We start from the raw sequence: 20,865 nt of genomic DNA, 5'->3' as shown, positions 1-20,865 counted from the left end.
GGCATCGGTAGCGGCGGGGGCTGCAGCAGCGGCGGCAGCGAAGGCAGCGGCCGCGGGAGCAAGCCGCGGGGCAGCAGCGGGTCTGCATCACCGGCGGGGGCTGCATCAGCCGCGGCGAGAGCAGCGGCGGCGGCGGCATCGGTAGCGGCGGGGGCTGCAGCGGCGGCGGCATCGGTAGCGGCGGGGGCTGCAGCGGCGGCGGCGGCGAAGGCAGCGGCCGCGGCCGCGGGAGCAAGCAGCGGGGTAGCAGCGGGTCTGCATCACCGGCGGGGGCTGCAGCAGCCGCGGCGAGAGCAGCGGCGGCGGCGGCACATCGCTCCCGCCTGCAGCGGCGGGGGCATCGGTAGCGGCGGGGGCTGCAGCAGCGGCGGCGGCGAAGGCAGCGGCCGCGGGAGCAAGCCGCGGGGCAGCAGCGGGTCTGCATCACCGGCGGGGGCTGCATCAGCCGCGGCGAGAGCAGCGGCGGCGGCGGCACATCGCTCCCGCCTGCAGCGGCGGCGGCATCGGTAGCGGCGGGGGCTGCAGCAGCGGCGGCGGCGAAGGCAGCGGCCGCGGGAGCAAGCCGCGGGGCAGCAGCGGGTCTGCATCACCGGCGGGGGCTGCAGCAGCCGCGTCGAGAGCAACGGCGGCGGCGGCATCGGTAGCGGCGGGGGCTGCAGCGGCGGCGGCGGCGAAGGCAGCGGCCGCGGGAGCAAGCCGCGGGGCAGCAGCGGGTCTGCATCACCGGCGGGGGCTGCATCAGCCGCGGCGAGAGCAGCGGCGGCGGCACATCGCTCCCGCCGGCGGGGGGAGGCGGCAAGCAAGCCAGGCAGGGAGGGCGCGCCCCGAGTCCCCTCAGCAGCCTGCGGCTTCGGCCGGCAGAGCCCGCACTCCGGCGGTGCGGCGGCGCGCTGCTCCGGGTGGGCTGGGAGCTCGGAGAGCAGCCCGAGCGCCGGGGCCCACTGCGCGGGGCTCCACAGAAGAGCGAGGCCTTGGCGGGGACCCGGGAGGGGCGTGGGCCGAGGGGCGAGACAGAGCCCGAGCCGTTGGTCGCGCAACCGCCGCCTCTCTCGCGAGGCCGCTGACCTTCCACCTGCGCGGAACGCTTTAGGGGTGGGGGAGGGGCTCTGCCACCCGCCGGGAGCGCCGCGCGCGGTCCCGCGCCTGAGGGACGTGGGAGGGGCCGGCCTGGCACTGAGTGGCCACGTGCCAAGGCCGGATCCCCTCACCGAGGGCCTCTTGCTAGTTCTCCTGCTTACACAGGGGCCCTGCCCTCAGCTTTCCCGGTGAATGGGGGGGGGGGGGCTGCCTTTGGACCTGAATCTTTTTTTCCTTTTGTCTCACACTGCAGGTTCATCATAAACAGAATTAAATAGACAAATCATATATTTTAAGAAGACAACTCTATCACAGATAACAAACACAGGATTAATATCAGGAATATATAATACAATTTGTAGATACTGACAGGCATATACAGACTAGACAAGACTACACTGTAAAGCACAGGGAAATATATACAAGATCTTGTGGTAGCTCACGGTGAAAAAGTTTGCAACAATGAATACGTGTATGTTCACGTATAACTGAAAAATTGTGCTCTACACTGGAGACTGACACATGGTAAACTGACTATAACTCAATAAAATAAAATTTAAAAAAGAAAATATTAAGAAAAGAAAAAAATTTTTTTTAAAATGGAATCACTTATATGTGAAATCATCTTGTCAGTGTGACAGTGGAGGAGGAGCGAGCCCAGCCCTAAGACCCCGCATCAGGCCACTGGAGCCACCACTGACTGGACTGAGCGGTCTGTTAAATGCAACCACCATTTAGACAGTTTTCTTTCACGTGTGTCTTTCTGTATTTACAAAAAGAATGCAGAATGAAATAAGGTAGTGTTTGGAGTAAACCTTCCTGGGTTCAGCTGTCACGCCCACCACTTACTAGCTGTGTCACTAAGTTACTCGCTCGCTCTGGGTCTCACTTTCCTCATTAATGAGGCAGCACATATTGGTAGTTCCCTCTGTGATGGTCTCTATTCAGGCTTCAGTGATATGCCCTGCTTGCTCCCATGCTTGGCACAGGATGATTCAGTAAATGCTTGTCATTTTTACGATTATCTAGATAATTTGCACTTTCAAAGCACATAAGGAAAATCAAAGACACCGTATGTGCTTTCCCATAATAATGTCCTACAGTAAGATTGTTGGTGAGTACCGCACGTGGAGCATGTAATAGGAACTCCATAAATGTTGTGAATTAAATTGGAAGAACAGTTATTTTGAGGTATAAAGTAAGTGAAGACAATTTTAGTTTCAGAAACAAAAGCATTAAAACAAAGAATCATGTTGGAAAAAATCTGATAAATGCTATACTATTAATGGCAATGATATATTGTACAGCTTTGTCAAAAACTTCATGAAATATAAATATTTCCATTAAATTCAAAATACATCATCTAGGTTTGCTGAACTGGCTGATGGTTGACAATTTCTGGAATCTATCAAGGTAAATCAGAAATCTCTGAAAGAGGAAAAACAAAACATATTGGGTGCTATGAAAATGCTTAAGAGAGAACCTCCTAGCAATCTACTTTTGTTTAACTTTATTTCTAATTTCTAAATTTAAAAAGCACTTTGGGTTCCAAATAAAAATGATTCAAGACATGTTTTTAATGTGTTTATACATGACAGCAAACTAAATAATCTCAATATTATAGGTTTTATTCTCCACCCCACCCTGGGCATTAAACACTTAACCTATACTTTTAAATTTCTGACTTTATTTAGCAAGTGAAAACCAAAGAAGTCCTGCTTAAGATGCTCTAATACAAAATTGATAAACCATTCTCCGGTATCTAGTGAAATCAGACCTGCTACTTAATTACTGTGCTTGCATGTAAGCTTCTATTGCTAGGCCTCTTTTAGTGTGTGTGTGTGCACGCGCACTCATGTGTTACTTATTCCAACAGAATCTAGAGCCAAAACAATTCTTATTTCTTTACATTTCTAGTCTTCTACTTAACAGTCTGTTTTCTCAAAAAAAAAAAAAAACTCCAAAAAGCAAAAGTCTGGGAACAAATGGCTTCACTGGGGAATTCTACCAAACATACAAACAAGAACTAATACCTACCTTTCTCAAACTATGACAGAGAAGTACAAAGCAGGGAACACCCCCTAATTCACTCTACAAAGCCACCATCACCTTGATACCAAAACCAGACAAAGACACTATTTAAAAAAACCAAAATTACAGGCCAATATTCCTGGTGAATATGCTTGCAGAAACATTCAAGAAAATATTAGCAAACTGAATTCAACCACATATAAAAAGGATCACCCACCATGATCAAGTCAGATTTATTCCAAAAATGCAAGGATGGTCCCATACCTACAAATCCATCAATGGGATACATCATATTAACAAAACAAAGGGTAAAAATCTCATGATTATCTCAATAGATGCAAGAAAGCATTTGCCAAATTCAACACCTATTCATCACAAAAACTCTCTCAACAAAGGTGGTGTAGAGGGAACATAACTCAACATAGTAAAAGCCATTTATAACAAACCCACAGTGAACATACAGGATGGTGAAAAACTGAGAGCTTTTCCACTAAAATCAGAAATAAAACAAGGATGCCCACTCCAACCATTACTATTTAACATAGTATTGTAAGCCCTGGGCACAACCATCAGATAAGAAAAAGAAATAAAAGGCATCCAAATTTGCAGATGATGTGATACTATATATAGAAAACCCTAAAATTTCCACCAAAACACTATTAAAGTAAATAAATTCAGTGAAGTTGCAGGATTCAAGATCAATTAATATACAGAAATATATTGCCCTTCTATACACTAATTAATAATGAATGATCAGGAAATGAAAACAGGGAAACAATTCCATAAACAACTGCATCACAAAAGTAAAACACCAAGGAATAAACTTTACTAAGTCTTTCCAGGCTGTCTCTGCAGGGCTGCCTGGTCTTGATGGAGCAGAGAAGCCCGAGAAGGGTGGCTGTGGGAGTCGGTGGCAGAGGGCAGAGGCAGAAGGCAGTGCCAGGCAGCAGAGGTGGTGGCGGGTACCCACTGAGGAAGATGCAGGGGAGCAGGGAGCCCGCCGGGAGAAGGGAGGAGCCTTGCCTCACTGCCCGGGCTGCCTGAGCCACTGCCTGCCTCCTCCAACCAGTTCCCCCAGCTCAGGGCCACAGCACTGATCCCCATCCAAAGGCCTTCCCCTAACATGCAGCGGCATCTGCCACCCACCTGCCCACCTGCCCTCCAAATTAGAGTGTTTTATCACCAACCAGCCAAGATGAACTTAATGAAGAGGATCATGGCGCTGCTGAGGCAGGAAGAGCATGGTCCCCAAGACAATGCCTCAGGACTGATGCACCTCCACTGTCTCTTCACTGAGCTGTGCCATCCTCCCTGCACATGGCTCAGCAGGAGCAAGGAGAGAAGCCGTACATGATGCTGCCTGTGTTTAACAGGTGTTTGCAAATGCTCCACCAAATACCATGACGGAAACATTTTCTGATCTTCTGCAGTGCACAAGTCTCATGGCTGAAGATTACAGAAATTTCAAGGAGCACATCAAACAAATCCACAGAGGCTGCAAGTCGGGCCATAGTCTAATTCTTGGAAATCAACATACTGAAGAAGCTGTTACTGAGTCCAAACTCATTCTGCTCGCCTAATGACAGGCCACTAAATCAGGAGATGAGGTGTTGCTGCAAGGAATAGCGACTTCATTCGGAAAGCCAGCAGACAGAGGATGGCAACTAATTTCTTGGAGAACCATCCTCCCCCAGTCAGAATTCAGGCTCCTTTTATACAAAAAAAGGGGGAAGGGGATGTAGGTGGTTGTTGCAAACTTCTTGGTGTAGGAATTCTTTGTTCCTGCAGCTGTCCGTGTGGGCCAGCTCATGGTGCTCCTGCAAAACCTCTAACAAAACAAATGTTATTCTCTTTTCTGCAACTTGTTATCTTTACATGAGTACAGAGCTAGCAAGGCTAAGCCTAGAAAATAGGGCATAGGGTTAAAGCCAAAGGCACAGATCTGATACAGAGCCAGATTAGTTCTTTTCTATTCCAAAGCCAGTAGAGCTTGGATGCTTCTGACAACAATTAACTTGCTAGCATTCTCTGGTCAGAACCTCGTGGACTGTATGACAATGATGTTGGGGCCTTCCACCCTAGTTAAATGTTTGTATCTGTTTTCTGACCTTTCACATGGGCCTGAGGCCGTTGGAGGTGCACAGAATGAGCTATCTCTAGCAGAACATCGTGGACTACTCCAGGAAGTTTTTGTACAGATCTTAGTGAAACTCTGCACTTTTGTTTCTCTGGCCAAGGAGCTGACTCAAAAAGATGATCTCCAGCTTTTATTCAGTGCCATAACCTTGGTGCCTTCCCTATAACCTGCCTAGGAGGAAGCATGCCAGAAAAGTCCTTATGACCATGTCCTGTCACCATCTGAATGTCAATATTGTGAAGTATATTCATGAAAAAGAATGTTTATTGACGTGTGTTCTGAATATGCAGCAATCACATGACCTGTCTCCCCTAGAAATTGTTGAAATGTTTGCTGGGCTTTCTTGTTTCCTCAAAGATTCCAGTGATATTTTCAGACTCTTCTGGATGATTTTGGGATATGGCAAGGATATAATTTCCTTTGTGATCTCTTGCTTAGGTTAGAACAAGCAAAAGAGGCAGAATCTAAAGATGCCTTGAAAGACCTGGTTAATCTGAGAACTTCCCTAACAACGTGTGGTGCCAGTGAACTAAATGCCCTGGTATTACCAGAGGGACACACTTTTTCTTGCCTGGACTTGCAGCACTGCAGCCAGCAGGCAAAGGTCACGGTGTGAGAAACATCTAGGCCTTTGCCAGTCTTCAGAATGCATTTGTAAAAGCAAAAGCCAACTTCCTTGCCCACATCATTCTCGATGCCATCACAAATATTTACATGGCTGACAATGCCAATTATTTCACCCTCAGGTCACAGCACACACTGTCACAGTTTGCAGAAAAGATTTCAAGACTCCCAAAAGTACAAAACAAATACTTTGAGATGCTGGAGTTTGTCATTTTTAGCTCAAATTCTATCCCTTGTAAAGAATTTATTCAGGTTAGCATCCTCTTAAAATGTAGCTCTTCTTATCACGGTACCATTATTGCAATGAAAACACTTCTTAAGTTTACATGACAGACATGATTACATATTTAACAATGTGTTCAGGGAGGTGGACCTTCTGGAGGTCTTGGTAAACCTTTTGTACAAATATGCTTCCCTCTTGAAGGCTTCAGCTCAGGCACTAAATGAAAAAAAGGGACTCAAGAAATAATAGTTCAGTTGAAGACCTGGCTTTGTTGGTCATGGAGACCTTCCTTGACAGTGCTTCTTCAAGGATCAAACACAAGTGCAGGAATTTTTGAGGATGTGGAGGTGTAAGACGTGTGCATAATACAGTAAGACACCCTCGGCGTCAGCAGCACGCCTTGGTGATGACCCAGCAGTCGGTGCTCTCGCCAAATGGGGACGACAGCGTGGGCAGTCCCCTGGGGGCAATGCGTTCAGCCCCACCAACAGAGTTACAGCTGAAGACTGACATTTTAAGAGCCCTCCTTCAGTCCCTCTAAGCGGCCATGGTTCCAGAACAGTTTTCAGGAAAGTTGGAGGATTTGTGTATGTTATTACATCCTCACTTGTTGCTATGGAAAGATCTTTGAGCTCGCCACCCAAGAATGGCTGGGACAAAAAGAACCAGAATCAAGTGTCTGAACTTCTCCACACTGTGTTCTGCACGCTGACTGCAGCAATGCGCTGTGAGCCAGCTAACTCTCATTTCTTCAAAACAAATTCAGTATAAGTTGGCAGATGCTGTTTGATTTCTTGGCTGCTTCTCAGACCTCAGAAAAATAAGCTCCATGAATGTCCCCCCCTCCAATCCACAGCCATCACAAAGATGTTTAGAGGAAGATGTAATCTCAGTGGGCTCAGTGTCACCCACTTTATGGAACTGCGGTGAACTCTTTAACTATCTGTACAAAGTAGCCAGATTCTTTTGACAGGTATGGCTCTGCTCTGTGCTCTGAATTGAAAGGTATACTATGTATGATTTCAACATCAAGACTTGAATTATAAGTTAGCAAAATAAAATGAAAACAAATGATTCTCTCTTATTTACTTATCTATCACTTTATTTATGAATGTTACTATTGCTCTAATACTAAATTTTTCAGCCTGGACATCTGTGCATTATTTGAAAAACCAGGGCTAGTTAAGCTCTCAGTGCACTTAATGGAACAATTTCTATGAAGTTTACTTTCCTCTTTACTCTCCAGACCATCAGGCACATCCAGACTTATCGGTATTAGTTGTCAATAGGAGAACATGGTTATGATTATATGTGTTTTCAGACAGATGTTGTAGTATCAACATTCATAATCACTGTCAACATTTTATAATACTCAAAAAAAGTGATACAGCTTCCTAGGGGACACTGACAGGTCAAGGGTCCATTGCATTAATTTACTCATTCCTTCATTAAATGAGTACTTACCCAGCACCTACTGCATGCCAAGTCGTTGGGCTGAGGGCTCAGCTCAGCACAAGGCTGCTTTGGTTATCCTTCAGCTTAAATACAAGCACATAAATAAACAATTGCAATGTAGCAGAATGTGTGATGATGGAAATCCAGGGTGCTAAGATTGTGAGACCGCTTTATCTAAATCGTTTATTTTCAGTTCTCGAAGTGTATTTTCAATCAAGTTCTCACTTCAGAAATAATGTAAGAGTGATCATGCTGCTAATTTGTCCAAGAATTTTCACTTTTAACAGTTATTATAGTTTTATTTCATAAGACAAATTGCTTTTGTAGTGTCCCCAAAAATAAAGCAAATAACTGTATTGGGTAGAGCTTCTGATAGCTTTTATTTTTCTAACTGTAAAATATCTACTCTGAAATATCTAGTGAGATGTTTCTTGTTTCTCAGTATTTCTTAGGCCTTAATATTTAGCTAAGAAAATACAGACAATGTAAAAAAATGTTTTCTAATTTTTTGTCTTGAAAATAAAAATGCATATATATTGTTAACTTACAGGAAACACAGGGTGGTGTAATGTTCAGGAAATAAGATGTTTAAAATTAAAATCTGTATATTTAGATTAAAAAAACTTTATTAAGAAGGGGAAGGACCTATGCTCTGAAAACTGTAAGACATTGATGAAGGAAATTGCAGATGATGTGAATAAATGGAAAGATATTCCATGTTCCTAGAATGGAAGAATGAATATTACTAAAACGTCCAGAGTGCCCAAAGTAATCTACAGGTTTAATGCAATCCCTACCAAAGTACCAAAGACACTTTTCACAGAACTACAACAAATACTCCTAAAATCTGTATGGAACACAAAAGAACCTGAATTGCTAAAGCAACTGCAGGGAAAAAAAGAAAAAAGATGGAAATGCCATGCTCCCTGAATTCAGACTATAGTACAAAGCACAGCAATCAAAACAGTATGGTATATTATAATGACAGACACATAGATGAATGGGACTGAATAGACAGCCCAGAAATAAACACAAAAAATTATGGTCAATTAATCTATGACAAAGGAGGCAAAAATATGTAACAGGGAAAAGATAGTCTCTTCAATAAGTGGTGTTGGGAAAACTGGACAGCTAACATGAAAAAGAAGGAAATTCGAAAATTTTCTCACACTATATGCAAACATAAACTCACGATGGATTAAAGACCTAAACATGAGACCAGAAAACATAAAACTCTTAGGAAAATACACAGACAGTGCACGCTTTGACATAAGTCTTGGCAACATTTTTTGGATGTGTCTCCTCAGGCAAGGGAGATAAAAGCAAAAATAAGCAAATGTAACCTAATTACTTAAAAGCTTTTGCAGAGTAAAGGAAATCATCAATAACGTGAAGACAACCACAGCAATGGGGAAGATACATGCAAATGTTGTCTGATAAAGAGTTAATATCCAAAACATATAAAGTGTTCATGTAACTCAATATCTCCTCCCTTACCTTTGTGTAACAGTCTCTCAGAGCTCTCTGAGATGCTGTTTGTATCCCAGGCTTAAATCATCAGTAAGTCTGCCAAATAAAGCATAATGCTCAAATTTTAAGTTGTGCATTTTTTTCAGTTGACAGGAGTCATAATTACAAAAATGCAGATAGACCCTTCTCTGTATTTGCTTTTCTCACTTAAAAATACATCATGATAATCTCTAAAAGTCAACAAGAAATGATATCTAAAGCAAACATTTTTAAGAGCTGCCCTATGTTCCATGGTTTAAGTGTCTCACAATTGAGTGAAGTATTGCTCTATTCATAGACATTAATTCTGCTTATGAATTTGTGTAGTTGCAAACAATGCTGACATGAACACCTTTCTCCTTGAACAATTATCTCCTCTTACTGGAATTTTGGGTTTACTTATCCAAGGATTGTGTTGCTAGGCTGAAGGGCATGTGTATCTTACATTTGAAAGATCACTGCCTGATTGCTTTTCAGAAATACATAATGCTCACATGTCCTCCTGCTGAATGTACCAGCATCCTTCCCCTCAACACTTCTGCCAGTGGTAGGAGTTACCTCTCTTGTTAATTTTTATTAGTCTTATATTAGGAATGGTATCTCTTCATTACTTTCATTTGTATTTATCTGACTACCAGAGAAGTTAAATATTTTTTCACATATTTATTGTTATTTCAATTTGACCTTCTCTAAATGGTCCCTTCATATCCTTTGTCCATTTTCCTAGTTTCTGTTTGTCATTTCTATATTCATTTCTTAGAAACTGTTGGTATAGTTTAATATTTAGCATTTTATCAATCATCTGCATTGAAAATATGTTCCAGTCTACTGCTTTGCCTCTGTTTATGATATGTTCCATCAAACTGATGTGCATTAACTTGTTATATTAATTTTAATATAGTCAAACATGCCTTTCTTTTTCACCACAGCTTCTGAATTTCCTGGTTTGGATCCTTGGATCACAACTTTTTTTTTCCTGTTTTACACTACCCTTCCCTCAACTATGTCCCTTGAGGTGGAGATAGATTTATAGATAAATATAGGTTTTTATACATATATCTGTTACATCCATTTAAATATAGTCTGTCCTGAATTCTCTTTCTTATAAGTTTATATTGTGTGTGTGTGTTTCTGTTCCTTTTGCTGACTCCTCTGAGAAGGAGCTGGATGAAGAGTCAGTGGAGGTTGAGAAGCATGAAGACAAGATGCTGGCTCTGCTGTCAGAACTGGAAACAGATGAGCTGTCTGGTTCAGGAGACCCTGATGCTGCTCGTCTGGAGAACCATGAGGAATTATGGTCCCTGAGATTCTCTGAAGGCCCATCAGCTTTCCCCAGCTCTTTCCAAGCCAGAGGTACACTTGGCATTGCTTTGGGGATGTCATAAATGTTCAGCTTGGTGTTCGGCTGCTCCACTTGGGGAATCAGAAAGCTTGAAGGAACCTTGTAGCTGACATCTTCATCCAAAGGAAGCATGACCCTGGCTGGCAGAAAGCTATACGAAGGAATCTCTAGAAGGCTGAGCTTTTTCTGCATGGGCACATTTCTCTGCAGGTGAGGCATGTGGGGCTTTGCTCTGCTGTTTGGAGGACTGTGGAAGCTGGACATATGCCTGGGGGGAGCTAGGCACCCTAATTCTTCCACACAGCTGGTTAGAGATGTGTTTCTCCCATCAGCCTTTTTTGGAGACACTGGCATGTCATAAATCCATTCCAACTTCTGAGGGCTGGGCAGCGTGTTGCAGCTGCCTCTCCTTAAGGCAATGGTTGATGTCAGGGGAACATTCTGCCTCTGTGAAGAACCACACAAAGTCACCCAGTTTGGTAGCAATTTTTTAAAAGGTGTGAGCAACTCATTTGACAAACGGGTATTATACTGAGGCACAGTGCTTCTTAAAAATCGGATTGTCACTGCCAGGGTCAATCTTCTTCATTGGTTTCCTGGGGCCATTATCATTCAAGCCAGACATAATCTGGTTCCAGCCTCCTTTTGGGCCTCCTTGCTCTCTACCTCCACTATGCCTTCCACCACCCTCCTCAAGGTCCAGCCAGCCAGGCTGTTTACCTTCCTCTGAACTCAAACTCAAACAGTTTGCCCAAACTGGTTCCTCTGCTCTAAATGCCCTCCCAACACCTTGCTTTCCATCTAAGAAACTCCTATGCATCCCTCATGACCCTGCTGAGATGCCACATTGGGGCATATGTATGTTTATTGTATGCATGTGACAGAATCCAGTGATAAACATGGAATACAGATTTCAAATTAAGGCCCCTCCCCTATATACACATAAAAACCCACCTTAACACACATCTCCAAAGTATATCATAATAAGAAGCACTCATCTAAAGTCTACTGATCTCTTGTGCTGGGCCAGGCACTGTACTAGGTCCTTTGCAGGGATTATGTCCATACCCACAATAAGTCTGTAATAAGAAACTGAGGCATGTGGGGAAGTCAAAGGACTGATCCAAACCATTCAGCCTATCCTGATCCTGAACACCACTGCCTCCAATGAAATAAGTTCTGCTCCAAGGGATCTGCATTCCTAATTTTGACCAAGATAACATTTCCCGAAGGCTGTGCATGTTTGCACAGCATGTGTGCTCGGCGCCTGTCATGCTTACATTTGTTTGGCTGGTGGGGGAATGAGTGCTGCCTTCTGGGGGCTGGGGGGGATTTCATGCAGCTGCTGCTTCCCTGGCTCCTGGGGAAAGACCACAAAGGAGAATGACTCAGATTTCTCCTTCCTGATGCCTGCACATCACAAACTCTCCCAACGCCAGCATTTTTTGTTTGTTTGTTTGTTGTTATTTTTTTCCAAACAAAACACAAATCACTAGAAGAGTTTGGGACTTTCAGTAGTGCTGCTTTTGTGGATGGAGGTGTGTATTGCACTGGGTATATTTTCAACACTGGACTCTGTGTTTTAAAAAAGACACCTTCTCAATTGAAGGTGGGGACACTGTGAGAATTAGCTGCATTTGCCTGAGCTAAAAATGGCAGTTCATTTCCTTCTGTAAGTTCACCTTAAGAATGAATTAAAGAAGAATAAATATAAGATGGGGATAGAGGTTTTCCTGTGCTTATAACTCATGTGCTCATCCTGCAAACATATACTGAGTGCCTACTACCTCCTCAACGCTGAGTCAAGTGACATCTATACACCCAGTAATGAGCAAAAGATGCTGTCCGTACAGATGATAGGCATTTAAAATTTTTTGCTGTTGTTTTATTTTGGGGGGGAATGTAGTTTTATTTATTTATATATTCATTCATTTATTTATTTTTAACGGCGGCACTGGGGGTGGAACCCAGGACCTCGTGCATGCTAAGCACACCCTCTACCACTGAACTCTACCCTCCCCACAATAGGCAGTTTTTTATGCAGCAATTAGGAAGTACATAAATGAGGATGTGATGAATAGATTGCACGTTCCAGAGTGAGGTGAGAGAACACCCAAACAGGTTTTGCAAAGACAGAGAGAAAAATTTGGAGTTTGGAGGGGCGTCTCTTTGGAGGGAGGTGGGCTGTGCGCCCCCTGCACTCTCCTCCTCAGTTGGTGAAGGAAGAGATGCTTTTCATTCCCTTCGAGCAAAGTGGAAAGTGCCCAGCAGACCTTCTGTGACTTGAGTTGTACCCCCTGATCTCGGGGTCATTGTGTGCAGGCTCTAACTCCGCTAGAGGGAAGTCAAAGCTGAGAGACTGATGACAAAGCACAGGGTGGTGGCTGTGCTGCAGAGCTTTGCTCTCAGGGCCAGGACCAGGGCGAGGAAAGGAAAGCGCCTTCTTGGCACAACACAGAGGGGCCCCACAAACTCAGGCACCAAGGGAAATGATAGTTTGATGCAGTAAATTTTTTTTTGTAATTTTTTTTAATCGCAAACAATGTAAAAAAAAAAAAACCAGAAAACCATGGTGAACAAAATGTCAGAACAAATGAAACAAGAAAAGATCAACAGGGCCGGGATGAGGGTGAGGCAAGTGAAGCGAGTTGTACAAATGGGTCTTTATATCAAACTTTGGTGCCCAAGGCAAGACCCTCATTCTCATCACCCAGTCCCGCTGGCCTGCGCGCTGGAGTCTATCAGGGCTGAGGGAGCAAGTGTGTTTCCCGTGGACCAGACGTGGACTACATGGGAGCTGGAGCAGGAGCCAGGCTGGAGAGGGTGAGAGCATCTCAGGAGGGTGAAGCTGGAGATGACCGCCTGCCCTTCAGCTCAGGGAGGAGCCTTCAGCCACCAGCTGGGGAGAAGCATTTGCTGGCCTCTTGGAACTTGCAGCTAAGAGATGCCCAGCAATCAGGCCAGTGCAGGGGTCAGGGGTGGTGCGGGGTGCGGTGGGGGGGGGCATTTGCAGGAATGGCCCAGAAGAGAAAGAATGAGCTTTCAATGCTCACTACCACCACAAAGCACCACTGTGACACGCCTCCACCAGAACCAGGCATGCGGCAGGGCCTTCCTACTTCTGTCCTTGCTCCCTGCCTGCCTCCCCTCAGCCTGAGGCCACCCAATGAGAAGAAACCAGAGGGAGGGAACTGGTGGCCAATCCTCAGTCCTGCAGCCGGGGCCCAGGCTCTGCCAACACGCTGGGAGGGCAGCTGCTTTTGCTTTTAAATATACAGGAAATGTGGGTATTGCCTGGACTGGACATTTCAATTCCTCCACTGAGACTTCTTGTTACCTGTGAGGGACCAGGAAGTCACAGAATCAGACTGAATTTTTATTTAGACTAGAGCAGTGGCTCTCAGCCCTGGCTGCACTTGAGAACTACCTGGGACCTTTAACATTCCTGCTGCTTGGGGCCCACCCAGACCCCAAACATCATAGCCTCCAGGTGTGGTTCCAGGAAGCAGGCATGGTTGGTTAAAGCACCCAGGCCATTCAGACACACACTGATGGGCAGGGGGGAATGCAGCCAGGGCCAGTTGTGATGGGCTAAGAAATGAGGGAAGTTGTTTTTGATTACATGAAGCATGTCTTACAAAACTGATCTACCAGTTACATTCAAATAAGCTAAAAATAAAAAAACCCCTAAGATTTCCCCCTGCCCCAGAGATAACCAATCTTAAGATAAATGATGACCAAGATGATGTTAAGACTAAGATGTATCTCCTTCATGATATTACTTTTAAATGTGCACATCTGTGTATGTGCATATGTGTGTGTGTGCATAGATATAAAGTACCTATTGCAAATGAAAAGTAAACAAATAAAAAATATTCAGAATTCAAATAGTTCTCCTGAGCAGGTCTGGGCTCCCTGGGTGCAAAGCTGGCTTCCGAGTCGTGATATGTCCTTTGGAGTCAGGACTGAAGCCCTAGGAGATGTCCCAGTGGACAGCTGAAATGCAACATCTGCGTGATGCTGAGACCCCACACTTCAGGCGCAGAAGCCTGGGAGGAGCAGGACCACAGAGGAGGCTCGCCTTCAGGGCTGGAGAGCACCAGCTCTGGGCAGGTATGTCATACACTTGGAAAGGCAGAGCTGGCAACGAGATCCTAGCGGATCTGGGAATCATGAGAAGGGCCTTGAGGAGAAAAAGAAGAGCTGAGGTAAAGAAACGTCACTGCTGAGTCCATGGATCATGCTCAGAGTTTCCCAGGTGATGTTCATGTTCTCTAGGGACCCGAATCCTGGGTTATAATGTGTGTCTAATGATGCTGAAGATGCAGCCATGAATGAGACAGGTGGGGGCACTTTAAGGGTGCTCCCTTATCCTCTGCCCTGTGTTCCCCTTTGCTGCAGTGGGCCAGTAAACCAGGCTTGGTACCTGCTGGTCTTAGGCTGACTGGTCCGAGGACAAACCCTGCAGTGGTTCCCATTACACTCTGGGTTAATTCCAAGTGCCTCACAGGCCATGCCCTGTCCAACCCCAGGGACTGTGCAAGACGTGTCCCCAGCTCTCGGCCATCCTCCCTTTTCCCACTTCCCTGCCACCTGCACCCCTTACTCGAGCACACCAAGCTCTCACCCACTGCAGAGCCCTGTGAACGCAGTACCACTGCCAATGTCTCCTCATTTCTCACTCCAGGCCCATGGTACTTATGCAACTGACTTTGTGGGTCACATCTACCTAGGAGACAACAGTGGGAATTTCCTGTGTTTAGAATTTTAGGTGGAAAGAAGCCAGTTCAAAAATGCCCCTTGTTTCTTAGAAAATGTAGGTTCAAGATAGCAATCAATTTAGGAACATGTTTTGAGAAGCACGGTTTCAAAAGATTTAGGGAGACAGAAGGAAACTCCAGAGCAGGAACGCAAGGGTCTAAAAGCAATGTCATCAGGAAATCTGACCCTTTTTACTTGAAATACAAAAGATTATCCTCTCTGAATTTAGACCAAAAATCAAATATCTTCTTTGTGCTGTGATTTTTTTTTAAAGAGAGGCCAGCATGTTATATTAAGGAAGTTGAAATAAAAAGTAAAACAAAGCTCAAGATAGCGGTTACCCTGGGTGGGGTGAGTGGCTGGGAGAGGTGGGAGGGGGCTCCTGGGGCGCTACTTTTGTTCTGCTTCTGGATCTGAATAGTAGACACTGAGTTATAGACCCTCAGGATCTACAGGTTAAACATCAATAAAAAGTTAATTGTGCTGGAGGAGGGATAAATTGGAAGTTTGGGGCTAGTAGATACAAACTACTATATACAGAACAGATAAACAAGAGGGAACTATATTCAATAGCCTGTAATAACTTATAGTGAAAAAGAATTTGAAAAAGAAAAAATATATAAATGTATAACTGGAGGGGAGCGGCCGGCGCAGGTGAGCGCGTGCGCCGCGCGGAACATCTCGGCGACTGCACAGTCGGCTCCCGGAGCTCAGTGCAGGCGGTGAGGGCCCGCCTCCCAGCGGGGCAGGAGGCGTGGGCATGGAACCGGCCGCCGCCTCCGAGCCCCGGGCCCGCGCCGCTGCCTAGGGCGTCCCGAGGGCTCCGTGGGGGTGCGGCCGTCACGCGGCTCCGGGAACCCGTGAGGCCCGGCGCGGCCGGGCGCTGCTCGGATGGCCGCGCTCCCGCGGCCTGCGCTCACCCGCCTCCTCCTCCTGACCGCCGCTTTCACGTGCCAGGAGGAGGGCCACCCTGAAGACCATCCGGAACGGCGTCCACAAGAGAGACACGTACCTGAACGCCGCCTTGGACCCCCTGGGAGGCGAGGACGGGCTCTGCCAGCATAAGTGCAGTGACGGATCTAAGCCTTTCCCACGTTACGGATATAAATCTTCCCTGCCAAATGGATGTGGCTCCCCACTATTTGGTGTTCATCTGAACATCGGCATCCCTTCCCTGACAAAGTGCTGCAACCAACACGACAGGTGCTATGAGACCTGCGGCAAAAGCAAAAACGACTGTGATGAGGAGTTCCAGTTTTGCCTCTCCAAGATCTGCCGAGATGTGCAGAAAACACTAGGACTAGCTCAGCATGTTCAGGCGTGTGAAACCACAGTGGAGCTCTTGTTTGACAGTGTTATACATTTGGGCTGTAAGCCGTACCTGGACAGCCAACGAGCCACATGTAGGTGTCGCTACGAAGAAAAGACTTATCTGTAAAGAAGATGCTGACAGGTGGTGACAGCAGATGAGGACAGAAGAACATAACTTTTGACAAGAACAGTTTTTACAGCATAAAGCTGCCTTATTTTTGTGAAGGGATTATTTTAAGACCTTGACACTAAAGCTTCAAACTAAAGAAACAAATGGAGGTTATCTTCTTGGATGTTGCTGCCTTGGTGTGCCAAATTGTCTTGACCAATCTGAGAAAAGGGTGCATGTTAAGGGGAGAATTTTTTAAAAGAAGGAGTCTGTAACTCAGTTTTCACAACTATATTTACCAAAAAATAAGGTCAAATGTAAAACTTATTATAAGGTATGTTCAACATTATCTTATCTGGAAATACGGGGAAATCTTCACTTATAAGTATGTTTGTTTACTGTAAAATTTAAAATATACATTTATTCCTGGAAAAAAATGTATAACTGAAGCATTATGCTGTATATTAGACACTAACACAATGTTGTAAATCAACTACACTTCAATTTTAGAAAAAGTTAATTGTGAAGAATAGACAGTGTCAGCCTCAGAGCCAGGGAACAAGACCAAGGGCACCGCCCTGGCCAGCCCCGGGGGCAGACAGACGGACACAACAAAGAAACTTTAGTCTCGAGTTCATCAGCGTGTGGCCCTGGGAGCCAGCATCCTCATCTGTAAAAGGAAGAGTTGCTCTAGTCTAAAGAGGCCTCAGTCTCTCACCTGCAGAGCTCTCTTCCAGCTAGGGACCCAGACACCCCGAGAGGACCACCTGAGGGAAGTGACACATTTCCACACCTTGGTTTTTAATATTTTTGACCAAGTTTAATCTAGAAATAGTCAACCCATGTATAAGTGGGATCTCTGAAATGGGTCCCCCTGGGCCGTGTGCCAAGTCTGTGAAATGCCCATTGGAAAACAGCTCAGTGTCAGTGGTGGAGTAGCTTCTGCTCAGAAGACATTTTCTCAGCAGTCTGAGGCTCAAGGCTCCCCGCTAGAGCACATGAACAGGGAGGGGACGTCTGCCTTTTCTGTGGATCAGAAGATACTTAACTACTTATCTTGCATTTCTTCCGCTCCTTCCTTCTTGTAGTAGAGGTAGAAGTAAAATCATTCAGAATCACCAAAAGACACGACTCGAGATAAACTTAGAAATGACCGGACCCGACCCTCTCTTGATACAGAGCAAGCAAGAGACCTGCGGGGGGGCTGTGACGTTTCCAGTCGCCCGGCCTGGCTGTGGCTGCCCCAGAGGCTGAGGGAGCAGGGACTCCTGATTTTTAAGCCACAGGTGGCATCTCTTACTTTAAAAGACCCGCAAGCACAGAGAAGGCAGTAAAAGAAAGGAAAGGGCTGGGGAGGAAGCAGAAATAGAGACGGGGCAGCTGTGGAGGGGAACCTGAGCAGGGATACGGGGCAGGAGAGATTCCAGGTGTGTTGCTGGGGCCTCCTCAGGAGCCTACTTGAGCGGGGAGGGGCCCCTGGCTCCTGAATCCCCCTCATGCAGCTGTGGTTTCTGCCGATGGCTGCAGCCTGTACCAGTGAGGGCCCCAAACTGCTGGCATGGCTCATGTCAGGACAAATCCTATAGCTAATGCCCTGGCCCCTTTCTGAGTTAAGCTGAGATGGTAAAGTCATCTCTCCTTTTATACCAATGTCGGTCTAGAAGTTGACAGCGAGTCCAGGGCTATGAAGCCTGATGTTGGATCTGGTGACTTCATTCATTCCTGCTCTTGTTCATGGAGCTCCATGGAGGAGCTTGGCACCCTTGCTGGGGTTTAGGGACACCTGGGGAACAGTGGACACTGCATCGGTCGGTTTTCCTTTTAGGGGGAGGGGAAAATGGACTTTGTTTTTTGTTGTTGTTGTTTTGTTTTCTTTAGTGGCTTTGAAAAGAAACAAGAATTTCCTTCGGCTAAGGACATTTGTTGCTTCTGGAGGAGCCAGTACGGGGGCCCTGCTCTGAGTCAGCTGCTCAGATGACAGCTGAGCGTACCCGGCCTAGACCTGGGCCAGCTGTTCCAGAAAAGTGACTCAAAGCCCACTCCATGGACGGCGGCAGAGGCCCCATCGCTTCCTCCTGGTGCTGGCAGCCGGGGCCTGAGCAGCAGCTGTTCTGTGCAGCGGCTGCCTGGTTTTCTGCCTGGCAGCCTGAGGAGGGAGAAAATCTGAAGTACTCAGAAATCTTTCAAGGCATCAACACCTTCCTGCTTGAAGACAGTGTTGGGAGCTGGTGTGGAGGAGGCCTGTGTGGTAAGCAGGACATCCCTGGGGTCACAGCACACGCATTAGGAAGAGTGGCCTTTCTGATGAGGGACCTGACCAGGATCTCTGTCCAGAGCTGTGGCCGGATGGGATATGTCACTTGAGCCAAAAGCAAAATGTGTGATGGCAGGAAGTCCACAGTGACTGCAGACCATGCAGATCTGTTCTGCCTTCTTAACACCTCCTGAAGCCAGGACTTGTGGGAAAACAATGCATTATTTTTCTCTTCTATTAATTCCTATCCTTCTTTTAAAAAAAAAAAGTTTCATTCTGTATCTACTGAGTGCTTCTTTTCCTCTAATTAAAAAAAAATTGCTATTTAAAAAAATTACAGATGAGATACATGTTCTATGTAACACACGCCACCTTCCCCATCTCTTTGTTCATCATGTATTTATCAAGTACTCACTCCCTGCCAGGCACGGTCCTAGATGCTGGGGACATAGGGGTGGATGAAATAAAAGCCCCTGCTTAGTGCCTTCTTTCATTTTCTCCTTAATCAGCCCCACAGCCTGAGGGTAACCACTGTCGGTGTGTGTTATTGTCAGTGTGTGAACACGCACACACGCACACACGCACACACACACACAGAATTTCTTTTTAGTTTTTGTTCATTTGGTTGGCTTTTATTGAAATGGCTCCTCCTCCCCTCTTATAAATACCTGATAGAACTACTTCCTCTTATAAATACCTGATAGAACTATTTCACCTTTTATTTTCAGAACTGCATAGTCGTTCGTTGTAGGACTATGCCAAAATTCATGTAACCAATGCCCCATGAACACACGTTTAAGCATCTTGGATTTTTCCCTATAACAAATAATGCTATAATGCCCATGGCCGCCTAATCCAGATATACTTTTGCCTTCTTGTACATTTCTGCAGCAATTCTGGAAGTAAAGTTTCTGGATTGAAAGGAATATCTATTTTAAATCTGGTGAGTAATTTCTTGCCTCTGAACCCATGGAAATTCAACTCCTCCATTTACCAGCAGCCACCCTAGTGTTCCTTCCTAGTGTAAAAAAAGACCGCCATAAATGCTGTGATGCTTTCACACAGCTTGACTGAGCATTCAGTCTCCTGCGAAGTGTGGAGAGCTGGGAATTGCTGGGGTGCAGAGAGTATGAATGCCAACCCAAGTGGGGACCAAACACTAGCTCACCCAATCACCCCAACTGTGTGGCTCCCACCTTGCATGTTTGATCTCTTGATGGACACCCATGAGTCAAAGGTAGTTGAGCCCCTGGGAGCTACGTACCCCTTGACCTATTTCTTCTACCCGGAAATCAGCTTACCTGCTTTGGAAAGCTTAGAGTCTTTTCACGGATGATCTTGGCACTAGTGGGTGGGTCAGGCAACTCCCAGACTTGGACTGTGGGAGGCAGGGGCCCCTCCACCCAGCTCTTCATCTGCTCATACACGGGGCTGGGAGGCAGGGGGTTGAGCAGGGTGGGCACCTGGTAGGTCTCCTGGGAGCTGGTGGGAGTGTCTTCCAGGCCCCTCAGGAAAGACGGGCAGGGCTTGTCAGTGGGGCCCTCCCTGAGCTTCTGGAGGCAGTTGGCATGGGCCAGACCTTGCCTGCCATGGAGTGAACACTTCCACCAGCCCTCCTTTCAGGCATGTTTTGCTCCAAAATGGTCAGGATGTCTCCTCTGCAGAAAGCCAGCTCGTCAGAGCAGTCAGGGTGGTTGTCATAAAGTGCTCTGGCCAAGAGAGTCTGGGGGCCCAGGAGAAAGAATTCACGGTTATCACCATTGCCAGCCACTGCTATAGTGATACCATGTGCTTAGAACAGCGTCCCAGCTGCTCTGCTGTCCCCTTCCCTCCACCCCAGAGGCCCTGGTCCCTACTGTTTGCCTGATTGGTTTCTACCCATCCTTGGGGTGAGGAGCTCAGGTGAAATGTCACATCTTCAGGGAGGCCTTACCTGCATCCTGAGACCAGGTGCAGCCTCCCAGTTACAGTCCCATGGCCCTGATTTAATTTGTGGTGACTATGACACTCTTATTTAGAGTTGAATGCAGCC

General features: G+C 46.2%; 1 protein-coding gene and 1 pseudogene across 1 annotated transcript; one reads left to right on the top strand and one right to left on the bottom strand.

Moving 5' to 3' along the window:
- Positions 1–260: 260 nt before the first annotated feature.
- Positions 261–20,772, bottom strand: LOC116278386 (cas scaffolding protein family member 4-like). Its single transcript, XM_072966358.1, is given in 8 exon segments — positions 261–1,072; positions 3,115–3,124; positions 10,201–10,843; positions 11,679–11,758; positions 14,480–14,581; positions 20,135–20,451; positions 20,454–20,556; positions 20,767–20,772. Coding segments are annotated over 8 exon segments (2,073 nt in total).
- LOC140685432 (group XIIA secretory phospholipase A2 pseudogene) lies at positions 16,029–16,949 on the top strand (annotated as a pseudogene).
- Positions 20,773–20,865: the final 93 nt, after the last annotated feature.

This window comes from Vicugna pacos, chromosome 8 (genome assembly GCF_048564905.1).
Source record: "Vicugna pacos chromosome 8, VicPac4, whole genome shotgun sequence".
NCBI lineage: Eukaryota > Metazoa > Chordata > Mammalia > Artiodactyla > Camelidae > Vicugna > Vicugna pacos.
The sequence above is the reverse complement of the archived record's forward strand: the minus strand, read 5'-3'. Positions and strand labels throughout refer to the sequence as shown.